Raw genomic sequence first — 20104 nt, 5'->3', positions numbered from 1 at the left:
CAACCTAGATGTTCCACAACTGAAGGCTGCATCAATTAAATGTGCAGGCCAGCAGTGTGGAACAGGTAAAGCTGCAGCCTGTGCTTGCAGCATCCTATATGGTGTTGGCTGATGTCCGGGCTTCCCACAGACGCCCTGGAAAGCAGCAAAAATGACCCAAGTGCTCATGCCCCTGCTACCTGCATGGACGACCAAAATGAAGCTTCAGACTCTTGGCTTCAGACTGACCCAGGACTGATCTTTGTGGCCATCTGAGGAGTGAACCAGTGTGTCTCCTTATTCTCCCTCTCTCCCCTTCTAAATAAATAAGGATTTCAACAAAAGAAAGAAAATGTATCTATACACAAAGAAATGCTGAGCTACAAGACGGAAACCCTGACGTCTGCAACAGCATGGATGCAAATGGAGATCACCATGCTAAGTGAAAGAAATCAAACCCAAAAGCACAAACACCACGTTTGACCTTCGGCAGTACTAAAATTGTGTGGATGTCATATCATTTGGTATATAGTTATGGTGAATATTGCCTAACTGAATCATACTGTATAAATGACAATATATCTGTCTTTATTACATTAAAAGAAGAAATAGAGAAGTGGAACAGTGAGGATTCTTGGGGTGCTAGCAATACGTTCTATCTAATTTGGAGGTTGATTGTGAGTGTGAGCAGAAAACAAAGCCACATTCATCTCTAAAATGGTTGCATACACAGTATTTCAATAAAATGTTCTACTCAAAGAAGCTCTGGCTAAGGAGGAACCGGAGGAAAGCAACTGGGACAGAGCTCCTGGGGTCCACAGGCACCATCAGCTCTTCTGGTAGAAAACGCCAGTTCAACCTGTGAAGTAGAGCAGTGTCAGGTCAAAGCCATGCCTGAGCCAGTACGTCCACACATCCCTCCCAAACAACCTGGACCATAACAAGGGGTGTGAAATGGGTAATACTCACATCATACATTCTGGAACTGTTTGTGTAAGTACTGGATCACTACTGAAATAAAGAGACACAAGGAAGAACTTCAGACATAGACCTCAGGAATCCTGGACCTGTGCTCCAGGGAGGAGGAGAGGTACCACCTAGTCCTGCCACCTGCCAACTCTAAACCCCTATTCAAACAGCCCTGGGACAGACCCAACCGCCCATCATCTGAACTACATGTGGGAAGATAATCTAAAAAGGAACAACATGTGGAAGCTGTCTCAAACATCGAGTCATCAGAACCATTCAGAACATGTTCAAAAATAATAATCACAGAAGAAAGTACACAAGCCACAGCAAGTGCACCTCTCGGACAAAACATCTGCAGGAGCTCTAGATGTCCTAGAGAAGACCTCTGGGGCTTTGGTGACGTGCACGTGCAGCTCAGACATTGCATTTCTCCTTGCACACACACTTAACTGTAAATGCACACGAGGTTCCAGGGCAGACATGCCTGGTTCTCTTCCCCACAGGAACAAAGACCTTGTGGCTCTGCCCACACTTGCAATCCACCGCCTCTCCTAGCTCTGGCACCTGCCAAGTCACTGCTTGGCCTGTCCCAGTCCCACCCCCAGCAGGGGTGTGTCATACCTACTTCATCTCTAAGGTCTTCCACCTCGTCTCACAGCACAACACACTGCCACAATGAACAACAGAGAGAGAGAAAATATATGAATTTATTATGGCTTCCTCTGACCCCATCTAGGACCCCCACCCTTCACCGGCCCCTCTATTTAGCTCCTCCCACAGGTTAGTGGACATGTTGTATTGGAATTCCAGTAAGTGGGAATCCTCTCCATCCATGCAGTGTGGGATCGTGCATGTAGGATGGGGTAAAGCTTGACCCAGACATGGATCCCATCCATTTTGGACCTGCATTTTTAGGAACAAGAGACAGCATTACCCGAAGACAGCCCTCTGATTCAGGTGTCAATTCTGGCAGTTCTGGTATCTGTCGATGAACACATGGTTCCTGGTCACCTGAAACAGAACACAAAATCCAGCTTCCTCACCTGAGAGGACTGTGAATAGGGGTTGTATGCTAGCTGAGTCACAGTTACAGCGAGCTACACCAAGGAGTCACTCCCATGTTCAAGAAACAACAGGGAAGGCTCTGCTCCACTGCTGCTGATGGAGCCTGGGGCACTGCCAGAATTCCCCCCAGTCTCATAAACTGCACTGTTAGAATGATCTGACCTAAGGCAGTGCTGACAACATCTGTTTCCTCTGAATGAGCTGCCTGGGTAGGCAGGGAATCCTGGGAGCAAGACTAAGACCCTCAAAGTGACAGAGCCAGAGATTTCCCTCCTTCACTCCTCCCTTCCACTCCAACCAAACTCCCGGACTCACCAGAGATCACCGGGCCTCTGGCTGTGACACTTCCTTGGCTTGAGGCCAAAGGCTGGAAGTTTGCTGCAACTTGTGGGTCTTGGATGTCACAGTCCCCACTGCTGAATCCTCCATGATGAACGTACCTGTGAGCTGGAAGCTTAAAAAAAAAAAAAAACAAGAATAAACAAAAAAACCCAAAACCCTTCCTGTGTTCAACTAAATCTGTGGGTCTCCGTGTGTCTGGGGACTGGATAAAATATTGTCTGTAATTCATAAGGAGGGCAATTGGAGGCTCATGCCAACGGCTCTTTCCCCTTCATTCAGCCGTCAGTCAGGCTTGAAGGAGGCCAAGAAAACCAGATATTGACATCTTCCAGCTGCACCCGTAAGGGCTCACTTACTCCATGCGGGAAAGGGTCAGCTGGAACCCTGCCTTCCATCCCATCTACTACCTAGAGTCGAGGCAGGGATTGTGCAAGCGTCAAGAAGAGTGCTTATCAAACCGCAAGTGACCTCTACACTTTGTTCCAATCAAGTACCCCACCTTGACATCCTGATGACAGAGGGCTCCAAAATTATAAGTAAGTGCTGGATGTAGCAGGGGTGGTGTGGCATGTGCTGGGGAGGGAACAAATCTGGAAAGGAGGGCAGGGACAAAGCTAGGGTGAGAGGAGCAAGAGCAAGGCATACTCACTTCGACCCTAGGGTCTGCATCTCTGTTTGAGTCCAAGGCTCCTCTAGTCACAGGCTGGGTCTGCCTCGTGGCCCCAGGTTTCTTCTGAGGGGAGCCCTGCTTGGACTGTTTGGGTTCCCGAGGAAGCCAGGAGGATGTGCCAGGCTTCCCAAGCAGTGAAATCCCAGTCACAGGAGGGGTGGTGGCTGGATCCATGAGAGCTTGTCTCTGCTTCTGAGGTGCAAGGGCTGTCCCCAAGACAGCTTCAGGGGCACTCTCTAGACATTCCTTCCCTAGGGATAACTGTGTCCTAGGAACCGCCTGAGGAAGGACTTCTGTACCACCTGCACCACCAGCACCCCTGAGGGTACTAGGCTTGCCCCTAACCTTCCCAGAGAGCCAAACCTTAAGTTTCTTCAGGGAAGAGGGCCCTGACTCTCCCAGGACCTGCCCCTCAATGGCACTATCGCGACCCCAAAGGGCAGAGGTCGAGAGAGGGCTTGAAACATGAGGGCAATCCTCACTGCCCGGGGAAACAGAGTAAGTAGGGCTTTCTGTGGGCTGCGCAAGGTCGCTGCCCTTGGCCTGCCTACCTCGTTTCCGATTGGTGCTTGCCCTCCCTGTCTGCGTGCCCCTGAGCTCATCGTAGGGGTCGGGGTCAGAAGGCAGCCCCATGAGGCCTCCCCCACAGGCTCGCAGGACATCGGTTCTGCTGCTCACCTGAGGCCTTGCACTTCTGTAGCTGAGGCCTCCTTCCCTGGGGAGACTCTCGAGCCACGGGACCGCAGAAGCCTCCAGCAACCTCTCATAACCCCCGCCCATCGCACCTCTGCAGCTGGGGCCCGGCTCATCAGGCAGCCAAATGGCGGGCTCTGCCGCAGCACGGCTTCTTGGGCTCGGGGATCTGCGAATAGCTCTGTAACCCCGGCGACTCTGTGGCTGCACTAGGGCCGCATGCGCCTCAAGAAAAACGGACAGCGACCCCAAAGGGCCCTCCCTCTCAGGGACAGCAATACTAGGCCAACCTTCACAGGCGTTAAAGCCCGTCGCCCCTGCCTGCATCATGGCCGGCTCTGGCTCTGGCCCGAATTCCGACTTCAGTGGCCACTGGAGGGCCTGCGGGGCTGAGCGCCTCGCCTCCCTGCCGCTCCTCGCCTGGTCTTGGCCCTGGCCTTTACCCTCACCGAATCCTAACAGCCCGGAATCCAACGCTAGCTCCCGCTCCCAGCGGGCTCCAGGGCCGTCAGAGCCGGCCTGGCCCTTCCTCTTGGAACCCGTGCCCGTGCGGTGACCAACACTCGGTTTTTTTCCGGGGGAGCTCATGCCGCAAGTCTGGGCAGACCGGGCTGAGGGGAAATGGTCGACCTGGTCACCCTCTTCCCTGAGGCAGAGCTGGGAGGCGCGAGTCAGGAACAGAGAGGAAAAACCGTTATCCCAGGGTTGCTGGGAATCTTCTGGAAGGACTTGGGGCCTTCCCTTCAAATCGCCTGCAGGGCGCCACTGCATTCTCATTGGTCAATTCCCAGCCAATCTGCGTGCTCGCTCTTGGGCCACCCCCCCCTCCAGGCTCCAGCCAATAGGAACAAGGGTGCTCGTGTTTCTAGGGAAGAAGCAGTCTGACATGGTTGTTGGCATACAGTGCAGTGGTGAAGACCTAGTAGGCACAGGTTATCCCTACTCGTCTAAACAATATGCCTCTCTATGTATCTATTGATCCGTTATTTGGTATGAAGGTTGCCTTTTCTCACAAAGTCTATGCTATTTGTCCTTTTGCAATTGGCGGAGTTGGGACAATGTTGCTGCAAAGGGTAGAATTAATTTTTAGTGGCTGAATGATATTCCATGGAGTAGATTTACCATAGTTTCTTCAAACATTCCCGTTTTGACAAACTTCGTGGTTGTGTCCGTGTCTTTGTTATTGTAGTTTGTGATGCTATAACTTTAGGATTTCAGGCCACTTTCTTACATGTCGATTTCACATTCTTTGCATATATTCCCAGGATTGGAAGAGCTGTAGCATACAGTAGACCAATTTTCACTTAGAATACCCGGAAGCACACTGCAGTATGTGTCTCTGCTCCCAAACTAAAGGAGGACTCCCAATTAAACTGTCAAATAAATCTTAGCAATAAAGGGCTGGCCTTTCCACTGTTGTCCATACTTACAATGTCATGATACACTTAAATAGCACAATGATTCCTGAAAGGCTATACTATTGTGATAATATGGGTGGAATCAGTGTGTATTGGAGGCAGGGAGATGGGGGTTGAAAGGGAAATTTCTGTGCTTATGCAGCCATATCATGAAAGATTAAAAGAAAATACTAAAATAAAAAATAATCTTGATTTTGGTAAAAAAAATGTATACATATAATTTTTGAAAAAGGCATTGGCTCAGTAGAATGCATTTGGTTACTGTTCAGTACATCGGCTTAATGCTAAACTATGCTAGTGAGAAACATCCTGAAAATCCGTACCTGGGAAATTGCTCAAAATCTGATTGTAGGCTTTTTACTATGTTGGTATTGCTTTTGCAATGTGGTAAAATCAGAGCTTCTTTAGTGTAACCACTGGAAATCTGGTAATGTGGGGGAAAGCTCTCTCTGTTTGTCCTGGAGATTGTGTCATTCTCAGACTTGTCTGGGAAAGCATGTGTTTGTGAATGTACTGCCCAGTGAGCTGGAGGAAGCAAGGGAGGAAATTTCTTACTATGTACGAGTCAGACACACTGTGTTCACAGTGGATGAGCCTGGAACTCAGTGCAGGCTGTCAGAAACTGTGAGGGGAAGTTGGGAAATGTTTCTTGCTTTTGACCTCAAAGTTCAGGTTGAGCTCACCTCTCTTTCTTCCCATCCTTCTCATTGTGCATTTTCTCTAGTGCTGAAGCCAGCATACCTGTTTTCTGGCTTGGCCCTGTGCCTTGTGGCTGCCAGGGTCGCCATGGCACTACCCCTGTGAGTTCCCTGGTATATCGTTGGCAGGACCACAGCATGGTTGATGTCTTGAAGTTGCACAAGTTGAAGACCCAGTGACAACCACTCAGGCTAAGGAGCACAGCCCTGGTGGACCCACACCAATGACCAAATCCTCTCATAATACCTGAGATCACCACTGTCTTACTTATCAACACTTACTTTCACTAAAGAACTAACAACTGCTCTTTTCCAGAATATAACAGCAGACTACATGAAACATAAAGCTATGTGCATTATGTGCAGATAATGCATATGCATAAGTGCAGAAAATGTAAACTTGGGCCTGGAGAGTAATAATAAGGTGTTAAAGCTAGCCGGCTGTTATGCAGGCCAGGAGACACAACCTTGGACCGTCAGAAGTCCCATAGTGCCTGTGTCGTGGAAGAAAATCACATACACAAGGCTACCGATGGTGAAGCCAGTTATGACAGCCTGGAAAGAAAAACTATATGTGTATTAAGGGGTGATAGAAGTGGATAACTACCAAGGCACTCTTTGGGAATATTATTTGCATGGTTATTTACATGAATACAATGCCTAATCGTTCTTGTGTCAGTTTTCATCAGTTCTATTTCTTAAGAAATTGATGACCCTTGTCTGAATTTTTTACCACATTGGCTAAAAGGTCCCATAATAAAGTCCTGGTATACCAAAGTTCACTTTGGAGAATTCCATACCTATAGAACAGCTGCAGAACAAGTGCAACAAACCCCCATCCTTCCTTCTATCACACTTGTTACAATTTGCTCCTGTTTGCTTCTACTCTCCCGCCTCCCTACCCTTTCTCTTTCTTAGTATGTGTGTGTATGGGTGGATGTTGTTGTTGTGGTAACGGAATTTTTTTAGATTGATGTGTTAATTGTGCCTAATGTGAGAAACAATGTGACATTAAGAACCCCAATACAGTGTGTAATGACCAGGGCAGTTAAGTATCCCAGTAACCACAAGTTCAGCATTCCTTTGAGTCAAAACCATTAAAAACCCTCTATATTAGCTGTTTTGAAATGTATGATTAATTGCTGTCCACCATAGTCATCCAACTGTACTACAGAATATTCCAAGATAGTTGTCCAAGCCAACTACACACTTTTACTATTCTCTTGCACAATCATTTGGACATGGTTGAGTATGGCCTTCCACGTTCATGAGCTGGAAGCTCATTGAATCTAATAGATTGGTTATCCAAGGACTCTGTTGTGGAATGCAGGCATCCCAATCAATGTCTTAACAGGCCACATAGCTGCCCTAGTAATATAATATTACTATGTGCATATATTTCATATCCTTCAACACATTTACTCGTTTGAGAGAAACAGAGAGAGAGAGAATGAGAAAGAGAGAGAGAAACACTTCCATCTACTGAATTGCTCCCCAGTTGACCCCAACACCTAGAAATAATGAGTCTATAGCTAGAACCTGAGAACCATATCCAGGTCGCTAATAAGCATAATTCTTTTTATAGCCTAAAAAGGGCCAATGCAAAGATAAGTATTTTCACTGTTGACCCAGAAGGAAAAAATGCATTATACAGTAAAGCCTTCAAGTGTTCATAGATGACAGTGGAGTTTATGATGAAACAGTTGTGATATTGTGAGGGGAGGAAACAATACAAACAAAAAATTAAGTTCAAGATTTCCTAGAGGCAAGGGCCATAGGAGTGCCAAGATATGGTTCAAGAGGGATGAGACTGGGGCAGAATGACTAGACAGGATTTCACAGTGGGCGTAAAAGCCTGGAAGACACGTAGAATTTAGGCTGGGGAAGAAGGTATTCCAGGTGTGGGCAGCAGCATGAACAAAGGTCCTGAGGCAGGATTGAGCACAGCATGTGGGAAGGTCAGTGAAGGCTTGGTCACTGCTGCAGTAGAGCATGACAACTGGAGAGTGACAGGAACTAAGGCACGAGATGGCCAGTGGAGACAGGCCAGGGATGGCCCTGCAGCCTTGACGAGCTTGTTTTCAACCCGGTGCAATTTCTGATGCTGAACAAAACGTCCATACTATTTGAAGGCTTTCCCACACACCTTATTTATGTGGGGTTTCTCCCTGGTGTGCACTCCCTGATGCTGAATGGAAGCTATCTTCTAAGTGAAGGCTTTGCCACACTTCTGACACTGGTAGGGGTTCTCTCCTGTATGAAGCCTCTGGTGGACAACACAGAGTGATCTGCAATCAAAAGCCTTCTGGCACTCCTTGCATTTGTAGAGCTTCTCCTCTGTGTGTAGCCTCTGATAGTGGAGGTAGGCCACGCTCCTGCAGAAGGCCTTGCCACAGTCCTTACACACATAGAGCTTCTCCCCCATGTGGATCCACTGATGCTGGGACAAGACCATGTTGGAGCTCAGTCCTCTGCCACACTCCTTACACTTATAGGGCCCATCTCCACTGTGGTTCTTCTCATACACCATACAGTCATAGCTGGACTTGAAAGTTTTGCTGCATTCCTTAGACTTAATGGGCTTTTCCCCAGTGTGACTCATTGGATGCTGAATAAGTTTTGAGTTATATCTGAAGATTTTCCCACATTCTTCACATTCACAGAACTGCATTCCTCCTCGAAATATTAGATTCTGATGTAGACAAGGAAGTCAGCCTTGTTTCTAACATCACAGTGCTCAAAAACACTTGCAAGGAGTCCTCCATCAACGGGTGGTCTGTGCAATGTAGACTCTCTGGGTCTTTTCTGCTTTATCAACAGCTCTTCCTGCGCGATTGAGGACTCACCATCTGAGCCAATGCCATCCTCTGTGTCCCAGGGACCTGGGGCGGAGGGTGCCTCCCCTGTCTCCAGCTGAGAGATCAGAATAAGTCTGGGTAGTAAAGATGCTACCAGTGAAGAGATATTTGCATATTTCTCCAGCATCACCCCACTGTACAGGACTCTGCAGAGGGGGCATGTGGGCCCACTGAGCCTGGGTGAAGTACATGGCCACATCCGTAAAGGTCACTGGTTCCCAGTGCTATGCTGTGTGCGAAATGACTGAGTCCCTGGCTCCCAGCATTGCCCTGGGTGTGTGGGCAAGCCAGCTCCACAGAGGCTGAGGGAAGAGTCTTTAGCACTCTGGACTCTGTCCTGCAAACCCCCAGGGGTCTCCCATGGTCAGCACTGGGAGGAGACTCTAGGAATGGACCCTTCAGTCACTTCAAGAATCACTTACATGTGGTCATGTGGGCCACTCTGTCCTAAAGGGCATTTCTGGCCCTATATACCTGAGGAAGTTGAGGGACCCAACCCCCTACAGTGTGGGGGGTCTGGACAAATGTTAAAGAAATGCTTACGGGGGCTGTGGCACTGATTCATCATCTGCTACCTCTCAGGCGTATTAGTAGGGAGATGGATCCAAAACAATGCTAGGACTCAATCCTGGCCATTCTCACATGGTGCATAGATACACTAAGCAGAAGTTCACCCAACTGTGCTGATGCATTTTTAACTCAGGTAAAACAATAAATCTAGTTTTGCTCTTTTTGCTCAAGATTGCTTTAGTTCTTTGAGAAATTTTGTGGTTGTATACAGATTTTAGTGTTTTTTCCTGTTATGTAAAAAATGGCATTGTTATGTGATAGGAATCGCATTAAATCCAAAAACCATCTGGCCCAGCAATGGCTCAAGGGCTAAATTCTCACCTTGCACACTCCAGAATCCCATATGGGTGTCATTTCATGTGCTGGTTGCTTCACGAACCATCCAGCTCCCTGCTTGTGGCTTGGGAAAGTAATCAAGGACAGCCCAAAGCCTTGGGACCCTGCACCCATGTAGGAGACCCAGAAGAGCTCCTGGCTACTGGCTTTGAATCAGCACAGCTCCGGCCATTGTGGCCACTTGGCAAGTGAATCAGCAGATGGGAGATCTTTCTGTATCTCCTTCTCTCTGTGACTTTGCCTTTCCAATGAAAATGTGTAAATCTTTCTAGAAAAAATTCTGTAAATTGCTTTGTACTATGTGGACATTTAGCACTAGTGATTCAATGTGTGGCTTGGCTTGACTTCTAATGTCTGTATGTCCCTTTTAATTTCTTTCATCAACAACTAATAGTTTTTATTTTATCCTTTTTTTTGCTGCTAATACAGGAAACAGAATTGCCTTGTTTTTAAAAAGAAAAGTGTGGCTTGGTTGAATGACTCAATCGATAAATTCTTACATGTCAAGTGCTGGGATCCCATGCCTTGGTTCATGTTCCTACTGGTTCACTTCTTATCCAGCTCCCTGCTTATGGCCTAGAAAAGCAGCAGAAGATGGACAAATACATTGGAACCTCCATTTGTGTGGGAAACCCAGAAGAGTCTCCTGACTACTACAGCTGCTGCAGGCATTTGGGGAATGAACCAGTGGCTATGAGAATTTTCTCTCTATTGGTCCTTCTTTCTGTAAATCTGATCTGCCTTTTCAATAAACATAAATAAAGCTTTTTAAAAGTTTGTTTATTTTGATTTTATGAGAACTGGAAAGAGACAAAGAGAGACATGTAGGTTGAGAAATTCAATTTTCATCGGCTGGTTCAGTTCTCAAGTGTTTGCAATAAGCAGGGCTGTTCAAGACCAAACCTTGTAATCCTGCCTCTGGGATGAACTTACTTGATCATGGTAAATAACCATAGTAATATGCTGATGCATTTGATTTGCTAGTATTTGGTCTAGGAATTTATATCCATGATCAATAAGTACACTTTCCAGAAGCTCTTTCTATTTTGCCATGTCCGTGTCTACTTTTGGTATCAAGGCAAGGTGGCCTCATAAAGTGAGCTTGGAAGGATGCTTTCTTATATGTTTAAATCCTCTTTGAGTGTTTCGTTGGATTTGACAGTACAATTGTCTGGACTTTCTTTGACTGGAGACATTATTACCAATTACAACTTGGTACTTGTTATTTGTCTGTTGGGGCAGCTTTTCCTTCGTGGCTCTGTCCTGATAAGATACACATGCCCAGTGATTTGTCTGTTTCTTCTGGGTTATGGTGCTGTTGCTTTTGTTATTGTTCTTACTCTCTAACAATCCTTTTTAAGTTCTGTGTTGGCAGCTCTGCTGTCTGTTTTCAGCCCTGACTTTAAACATTTGAAACTCTGTTTTTCTTAGGTAATCTAGCTAAGTGTTTTTAAATTTTGTTTATCATTTCAGCATACCATTTCCTCATTTCATTTGTTTTTCAGTTGGGTTTCTATGTGACTATCATTTCTGTGGGCACTGAGGTTTGTTGGTCCTATTCTACTAATTTTGAATTTCATCTGTTCTTGTTTCTCTGGTTGCTTCAGGGGCAGAAATGCATCACTCATTAGAGATCTTTCTGCTTGTTAGATGTAGGCATAGCTGCTTTAAATTTCTCTCTCTGCACCGTTTCTGCTATAACCACAGCTTTTCCTTTGCTATGTTGCCATTTTCATTCATTTCAGGATACTTCTAGAAACCCTGCTTAATTTCTTCCATTGATTATTAAGAAGTAGGTTGCTTAGTTTGTATTGTTTCCAGAATTCTTGTTTCTGAGTTTTACTCTTACTGCACTGAGATCAGAAGAGAAATCCAGGCCTGGCACTTTGGCTCAGTGGCTAAATCCTCAATGTGCACACTCCTAACTAGGGTCCAAAACGGGTTCTGGTTCATGTCCTGGCTGCTTCCCTTCCCTTCCAGCTCCCTGCTTGTGGTTTGTTAAAGCAGTCAAGCAGTGCCAAAGCTTTGGGACTCTGTACCTGTGTAGGAGATTCGGAAGAAACTCCCAGCTCCTGGCTTCAGATCGGTTTGGTTCTAGCCATTGAGGCCACTTTGGGAGGGAACCAGCAGATGGGAGATCTTCTGTATCTCCTTCTCTCTGTAACACATCTTTTTAAAAAAATTTAAAAATCCAGTTCGATTTCTACTTTGTTGAAATTATTGATGTTTATTTGATGATCCACCACTGGCTGGTCTGGCAAATGTTTCATGCACTGTGGACAAGAATGTGACCATTCTCCTTGTTGGATGAGGTGCTCTGTGGTGGGTTCTTCAGTCCAATTGATCCAAAGCATCCCTAAGTAAAAGCAGTCTAAGTAAAACCGATGAATCAAATTAGACTATGAGGAAATCAAAAGAGATATAGAGCAATAGAAAGTCATGCCCTAATCTGTCTTTGGAAGAATTACTAGTGCTCAGTGCCCACACCTGAAGAGTACTTCTTATACTACAGTTGTTGTGCAGTTCTTGTCCACATAAGAACAGACACGGTGTGCTGGAGGATAATAGGGCTGGCCATGCCAGTCATGAAGGGCCATTTCAATGCACTGCTCTCCAACCCCCCAACCCAACCAACCCCACCCCACGGAGGAAGGGCAGGTATGAATCTTGCTCCTGCAGGATAGTAAGGGGATTTGGAAGTAGCTTGCATGGGGGATGCCTTTCCCAGGCCACATTTACCAGGTTTTCAGCTCTGCTGCTGGGTATCGAAAGACCAGTGGTATGTTGCATGGGAAACATGTTTAGACTGGCTGACGATGCCCTTGCTGCCATTGTCTGGCTACGGCGATACATGCTTTGCTGCACAGTGACTCCTTGTGGCTCTGAGTAGATTCATACACAGCAGTGAGTAGTGAAACTGCCTTGACAGAATACATTATTCCAAGTTGAGCTATTCCAAGTAACACAAGCTGTAGAAGAGCCATTTCAATGGTTGTGTGCCATTATGCAAACAGAACAGAGGTACTGGTTCCTTGCTCTGGCCTGGCCCAAACCTGGTCATTTCAAGCTGTTTGGGGAGTGAATGAGCAGATGGAAGATATCTCTGTGTGTGTGTCTCTCTCTATCTGTGTGTGTGTGTGTGTGTGTCTGTGTGTGCGTGTGTGTCTGTGTCTGTGAATCTCTGCCTTTGAAATAAATAAGACTAAAATTTTCAAGTATGCAACAGCAACCAAAGAAACCCAGGGCTGGCAAGCATTGCAACTGTTAGAGCCAATAGTTGCTCAGCATCTAACATTCCTCTCTTCTTTCCTCCTAGCCTTGGAGTTCCCCTGAAATAGCCGTCTCTGATATTTTTCCTTTACTTTGTCTACTAGTCTTTTAGGGACCTGAAAATCAGCTTATCATGCTGTTTCTTGTTGGTAAGATAAAGAGAGTAGGAAAGTGCCACAATACCTATATCTGATCCCAAGATAAAATCATCCTTGGGGACGATGTTGTGGTCTATTGGGTTAAGATGTTGTCAGCAACACTGACATCCCACATGGACCCCAGTTCGTGTCTCAGCTATTCCACTTGTGATCCAACTGTCTGCTTATTGCCCTCTGTAGTAGCTGCAGATAGCTCAAGTCTTGAGTCCCTGCACACACATGGGAGACCTGGAAGAAGCTCCTGTCTCCGGCTTAAGGTTGGCCGATCTCTGACCATTGTGGCCATCTAGGGAGTGAACCAGTAGACGGATGTTCTCTTTCTGCCTCTCTCTCTCTTGTTCCTTCTTTCTGCCTAACTCTGCCCTACATATCGATAAAACAAAAATTTTTAAATTTCGCATTTTGCTTTTGCTTTGAATGAAATGCTCAGACTGGTTCATATTCCTAGGTGGCTCAGTTTGGTTTCCTGTGTCCTTTCCTCTATCTTTGATTGTTTAAGCAACAAGATGTTCATGGCCACCTGCAGCTTCAGTTGAGAGCTAGCTCATCTTTGTGATTCCAGTTTCTCCCTCTGATAACCTCAGGTTGTTTAGGGCTGATGCAGGGTGTCCTGGATCATGTGAGAAGGAGGTTGTGCCTGGAAGGGCCATATGCCACTGCCTCCCATCCTAAGGTGTGCCGATGGACCTGTGTGGGATCAGGGACAGTGCCACTGCCTGACCATTTACTATTGCTGTTATTTTCAGAGTTGACTTTTGAGCCCTGGATGGGTAGCAGTAGTTCTGAGCATGTTGGTAAACAGTGGCTTTCAGTACCACCATGCAGCTTCCATAGGAGTATTAGTAAGTGCTGTTTTACATCCTCAATTAGTTGTGGCAGAACAGAGGTAGGCGGGAAATGGAATGTAGAAGATAAGTCTATTTTGGAGCAAGACGTTTTAAAATCACTGAATTTTTTTAACTTTTGAGATGTTTATAATACACATTACCATCAAATTTTCAGGTTCTCTGGTATTACAGAATAGGCTTGTGGGACACATGGAGCTTTCAGAAAATGTGTATGCAATCTGCGTAAAGCCAAGTGTTCAGACATGGGGAAATCTTGTCAGCTATGCCACGGTGGGGGTGGGGTGGGGAGATGTATCTGTGTTTTCATCTCTGGTCACTGGCTTCAGATGTGTGGGTGTGATGTAGCACTGCAGGCTGTGAACACTAAGTGAGCAGTGTACCTGGTAACAAAGGCACGCTGGTCCTCACGCTGAATCCCAAGACTATGGCCCAAAACTTCCCAGGACAAGGTAAAGCATGGCGCTGAAATGTATTCTAATCAAGACTAGCTTAAATGACACACATAGCAGAAATCCCAACTAACATCTCCATGGAGACACCAGTCTGTTGTTTCCATATCTCTGGAAATAACCAGTTGACTCAGGGTCAAATCCCTAGCCACAGGACTCTGGCACGCCTGGTTAAAGCGAGGGGCTGGACTGAAGTGTGACTGCCGTCTCCACTCCTCCACTGATACAAAGGTGGAAGGGGAGGCTGTTAAGTGCATATCCGAAATGAAAGATGAGGGTTGCTGAGGATGACATGCAGCTTCTGCCTGAGTTGTCCTTGTATTTGGTGGTGAGAGGGAGATGAACAGTGCAGAAAGAAGATTGCATCAGGCAAGTGCAAGGATGTGTCCATCAGTACAATACTGCACAGACATGGTGGAAACTGAATTTAAATTACTAGGTTTATTGTGGTGCAATCTTTTTTTTTTTTTAAATTATTTATTATTTAACTTCAGTAATTACATTGTATTATGTGACACAGTTACATAGATACTTGGGTTCTCCCCACCCCTCCCCAAACCCTCCCACCATGGTGGATTCCTCCACCTTATTGCATAACCACAGCTCAAGTTCAGTTGAGATTTCCCCATTGCAAGCGTTGAACAGGTGCAGTTTCCAACCCTCTCAAGGGGACAGGACATGTAACATGGGAGGTACTTAATGTGAAACTGGGATAGGGAGGGAACAAAAGCACAGGTACAGAGGAAGTGTTGGCTGAAGAGACACTGGAGGGAAGCAGCTGGGCCACAGTTCCTGGGCTCTGCAGGTAGCAGCTGCTTATCCGGTGAAGGAGCCTGAGTGCCATCTGTGAAGTAGAGTCGGGGCATGGTCATACCCAGGGGTTGCCCACATCCCTCCTAAACAGCGAGAATACAGCAAGGGCATGGTATATGTCACACTCACTTCATAGCTGCTGTAACTTCTCAGTGAGGGATTGAATTGCCACTGAAACACAGATACAAGGTACTTCAGACCTGGCCCTATGGAAACCCAGTGCCCTAAATCCTATGTGTGGAGAGGGGGGCCACTTAATCATGTAATGTGTTAGCCCCTCCAGCCCCATCCAATCAGCTCTGGGACAGACCTTCCCACCCATTACCTGAATTACATATGGGAACTTCTAAGCAGAAATCACATGACCAGTCATTTTCAAATGCTGGGTCATACCAGAGTCACTCAGAAAATGTTAAAACAACAACAACCAAACAACATAAGAAACCTCACAAGCCACAGCAGGCAGCAGTCCCAGAGAAGACACATATGATATCTCTGAGCATGCTAAACAAGGAAGTCTCTGGGACTATTTGGAAAAGTGCCCTTGTGGTTCACAAACTGCATCTTCTAGAGCACACTCTTAGCTGTGCACTCAAGGCTCTCAGCTAGTCCTGCTTGGCTCTCTTCTGCACAAGAACAGGAGTCCCAGGAACGCCACACTCACTTGTGGCCCACCAAAACCCCTTGGCCCAGCACCTGCATGGAGATCCTCAGCGCCAGCCCCAGTCCCAGCACAGCATGTATCATACCTGGTTGGCCTCTAAGGTCATAGATTTCCTTCTCTGGCATGGCACTCTATTTGGGGAAGTGGAAGAGGAGAGAGAGAGAGAGAGAGAGAGAGAGAGAGAGAGAGAGAGAGAATGAATGTGGCATCCTTTTTTGGTTTCTAACTATCCTCACTCTAGGTGCTCACAGTTGTCACCTGCCACAGTCCAGTGACCAGGCTGCTTTGGAAAACTGAAAAGAGGTCCCCTCTTTCCCGTTGTATGAAATAGCAGAAGGGCGTGCAGGAGTCAACTTAACATGGACACAGTTCCACCCATAGAAATTTGGGTCATTATTTCTAGAAGCAAGACCAGAGCAGCATTACCAGAGCACAGGTGGCAATTACCAGAGTTCCAGGTGGCAATTGCAGCATTCCCACTTGCCAAAGATGGATAGGTAGTTCTTGCTCTCCTGAAAGAAAACACAAATCCAGCTTTCCAGCCTGGGAATGAGATTAAAAGGGGCTGGCTGGATCTGATAGGAATCAGTCTCCTCCTCTGCTGGCAACAGGTTGCCCTGTTCTGCCCATGGGCTCCAACTCTGTGTGTGGGCCAGCCTTCCCTGTACCCAACGTCAGCCCATGTGCCTTTTGGCTCCCTAGCACTGTGGCTGTGGCTAGCAGACTAACTGAGGCACACCCCTGGCACCTGCCAGTAGGAGCCACATGACTGAGCATAGCATAACAGGAAAGGCTCTGCTCCACCAAGTGTCTTCTGGTTTTAGGGCCTGGGTTAATGCTACAAACAACCCCCACTTCCCACTTCCCACATCCCACTCCTAGAGCAATGTGGACGACGGCCAGCCATGATGACATGCTGCTTTCAGTGGAGAGCAGGAAAGCAAGCCAGGCAACAATGCTGAGTCTCTAGAAATGACAGAGCCAGAGGAGTCCCTCCTCAACCCTCCCCAAACCAAGCAATCCAAACCCAATGGACTCACCACATGCTGCAGGACATCTGGGTGTGACACTGCCCTGACTTGGGGACAAACATTCTGAGTGTTCTGAATCTTGGAGGTCTCTTTTGTTAGGGTCTCCACTGATGAATTCTCCACCATGAACACATTCACAGGATGTTCCTAGCTTATCTGCTGGAAACTAAAAACATAGTTATGTTTCTGGGTGGTGGTGGTGGGGTGTGTGTGTGTGTGTGTGTGTGTTAGTGTAGGGGATGGAGTGATGTGAGTAGGGGAATAGGAGAGAGAAATTTTGGCTCATCTCATCAGCTCTTTCTCTGCTCTCAGCCCCAGGCAAGAAGGCAAAGTTGAGCTACGGAAAAGAGTGGGGGAACAGATAAGCACAGCATCATGGCAAGATAGGTTGGGGAGCACCTGGAAGGGAGGAATGAACAGGACAAGAAAACCCAACACCCGGGCCTGTACTCTGCTCTGCAAGCCCACTCACCCCACACAAAACCAGACAGCAGCCACACCTTCCATCTCAGTTCATCCCTGGGAAGGAGACAGGATATTTACAAACCGTCAAGAACACTGCCTGGAAAAACCAAGCGCCTCTAGGTTGATGTCCCCATCTCAAGGACCCCAATACAGCACCCTAATGACTCTGGGCTCAAATGATATCCTTGGGTAATCATGCGCAGAGTGTCCGATGTCCAGAGCAGACTGGAGAAGTATGAGCTGAACAGGGAGGGGGTGTAAAGTAGTGGGAAGGAGGAGGGAATAAAGGCAGAGCAGGACAGAGAGCAGAGGGCGATGGGGAGGGTGGAGGAGAGGGACCTACACGTTGAGCTCTTGGGTCTGGATCTCCATTTGGTCCACCATCTCTTGCAGCTGCGGGCTGGGACTTCCTCCTGGCTGGAGATTGCTTCCCAAGGCCACTCAGCTTGAACTGCTTGGGTGCCCAAGGGAGTGAGGAAGATGAGCTGGGATTCTCAAGCAGTGAAATACCCGAGATTTTAGGAAAGGTGGCTGGATACACAAAAGCTTCTGACGGACCCCTCCCCCATGGAGCAAAGACTGACCCCAGAACAACCTTAGGAGAATGCTCTAGCAATGCCTTCCCCTTGGCTACCTTCCTCTTACAAGTGGCCTGGGGTAGGCCCCCTGCAGCAGCAACTTCTGGGAGAGTGACACTGCCCCCTCCCTCCCTAGAGATCACACTCTTGATTTTCTTAGAGGAAGATGGCCCCAGCTCTGCTACCGCCGGCCTATTCCTGGCCCAAGTGAGACCCTGGAGAGTAGAGCTCAAGACAGGACCAGAAATGGGAGGGAGCGTGTCCCAGCAGGGAGAAGTCCAAGTCCAGAGTCTGCGTCTCTCTGGCAGTTCCTCAGAGCTGCTGTCCATCGCCTGGTCTTCTTGCTCATGAATGCTGTCCCTCTCGGGATGCATGTCCGTGAGCTCATGGGAGGACTTGGAGTCAGAAGACAGCCGGGGCACGGTTTCCTCATAGGTGCGCTGCTCATCATCAGTGTCAAAAAACAAGCGACGTCTGGCGCCTCTTTTCTTGCTGAGGCCCTGGAGCCGGTCTCTTCTGGGGGCACTGATGGGCTCCAAGGCAGCATGAGGCTGCTGGGTCTGCTCAAAGCGAGGGCCCACCACGCCTCTACCACTGGAACCTGTCTTAACCTGCGTGCAAACGGAGGCCGCCCCAGCGACGCTGCTCTCAGTGCTCAGGAATCCACGCGTGATACGGACACTCGGGTCACTCAGCGGCTGGAGGATGGCTGCACAAGCCGCAGTGAACTGTGCCAGTGGGTCCACAGCATCCCAACCATCACAGGTGGGCGTGTTCGGCCTGGCCTGGCAGCCCCCAAGGCCCTGGGCTTCCCCCTGGCTTGCTTCCAGCCAGGACTCGGACATACAGTCCAGGTCCCACTGCCACTTGGGGGACTGGGGCCTTGAGGACCCTCCCTCCTCTCCACCCTCAGCCGGGTGCTGAGCCTGCTCCAGGCCAAAATGTGTGCCTAGTGCATGTGCCCACGGGGCTCGGGGGCTTGCAAGGCCAGCTGGCCCCTCGGTCTTCCGGCCGCTTCCCTCCCTAAACGCCTTACTGTGAAAGCTCATGCCGCAGGTTGCACTGACGCAGCTGAGAAGGTCGACCTGGTCACAATCTTTAAGGAAGCAGAGCAGGGAGAGACGCATCAGGAACGAGGACGCCTTGTCACTTCACTGCCACTACCACAGGGGTCGCAAGGACTCACCTCAACCAACGCGAGGCTTCCTGCACACGGTCCCTGGTGCACAACGGCTTCTCATTGGTCAGCCCCTGGCCAATCAGTGTCCTTCCTCTGCCATTGCCCCTCAAGGCTCCAGCCAATAGAGAGGAGGGTGCTCGCTTTGTTGCCAGGCGCAACTTCTGCCTGGGTGGTCCTAAACAGGTGGCACAAGTTCTGACTGGGTGGTCATAAACAAGTGGCACAAATTCTGACTCTGTGGTTGTAAAGAAGTGTCCCAGCACCTGTTCTGCAAGGGCATCCTGGTCTGGGAGCCTTATTTTCCCCACAGTACAGCTGGGAGCCTGGATGGAAATGACTACACCATGTATTCAGGCCCTTGTGGCCCTGACAGCACTGACATATTTCTTAAACCCTTGGTGTGTGTTCGGGGAAACGCTGGACGACCTTGGCACATACTGCATCGTGGTTCTGGATTGTTTGGGTACCCTTCCTCATCCTCGGGTACTGGGATGGTTGGGAGGCTGGGTATGACCTATCCTCCTATCTCCTTCCCTCTCCAGAAATGAGAAGAAATAGAAAGCTTGGAAACAATGATCACACCCACTTCCCTCTAATCTTAGATCCTTTTCACCCTGATCGACTATATAAACATCAACTAAAAAAAAAGAGAGAAAACCAAAAATAAATAAATTAAAATTAGGAAAAAAGACACAAAGTGATGACAATAAACAGAAAAGGTCCTTAAAGCACTTAAGTCTTCATTTACAGTAATGTTTACATATAAATGATTTTTGTATTTCTGTTTCAAAGCTATGCTTAAATATGGCAGATGCTTCAGAGCAGCTGGGTTTCTGAATAAAGGAATCAGATGAAACAGTCATGGTAATGAGGAATGTGGCTTATCTTTAGGCAGGGGCCTCGAGAATCATTTTCATGTCATTTCATTAATTGGTAAGATGAATGTCCATCACACTGTTCCTTTTTGACCCTGTGGATGCCACAAACCCTGGTGCCACTTCATGGGCAACAAAAGACTACAAATAAAAACTAGGAAATTCACTGTGGGCA

The 20104-nt window shown here is 47.7% G+C and overlaps 1 protein-coding gene and 1 pseudogene across 1 annotated transcript; both read right to left on the bottom strand.

Annotated features, from left to right (window-relative positions):
* Window positions 1-946: 946 nt before the first annotated feature.
* Window positions 947-4416, bottom strand: LOC131478502 (uncharacterized protein CXorf49-like). The gene is made up of 5 exons (XM_058658447.1): window positions 3005-4416; window positions 2329-2467; window positions 1883-1959; window positions 1570-1615; window positions 947-990 (listed from the first exon to the last, which is right to left on the bottom strand). Exons 1-4 carry the CDS (start codon window positions 4304-4306, stop codon window positions 1601-1603), a joined length of 1533 nt encoding a protein of 510 aa, XP_058514430.1. The 5' UTR covers window positions 4307-4416; the 3' UTR covers window positions 947-990; window positions 1570-1600.
* Window positions 4417-7629: 3213 nt separating this feature from the next.
* Window positions 7630-18923, bottom strand: LOC131478553 (zinc finger protein 621-like; annotated as a pseudogene).
* Window positions 18924-20104: the final 1181 nt, after the last annotated feature.

The sequence above is a fragment of the Ochotona princeps genome, chromosome X (assembly GCF_030435755.1).
Source record: "Ochotona princeps isolate mOchPri1 chromosome X, mOchPri1.hap1, whole genome shotgun sequence".
NCBI classification, from domain to species: Eukaryota; Metazoa; Chordata; class Mammalia; order Lagomorpha; family Ochotonidae; genus Ochotona; species Ochotona princeps.
Note: the sequence above shows the minus strand (reverse complement) of the source record. Positions and strands in the feature narration are given on the sequence as shown.

What these genes read in the sequence shown, in the direction of transcription:
- LOC131478502 (XM_058658447.1), bottom strand. Translation starts at nt 4,306, where the DNA reads ATGAGCTCCCCCGGAAAAAAACCGAGTGTTGGTCACCGCACGGGCACG. An exon ending in ATGCAGACCCTAGGGTCGAA is followed by an intron (nt 2,468 to 3,004) that starts GTGAGTATGCCT and finishes TTTTTTTTTAAG; the next exon opens with CTTCCAGCTCACAGGTACGT. An exon ending in CAGAGGCCCGGTGATCTCTG is followed by an intron (nt 1,960 to 2,328) that starts GTGAGTCCGGGA and finishes GTTCTGTTTCAG; the next exon opens with GTGACCAGGAACCATGTGTT.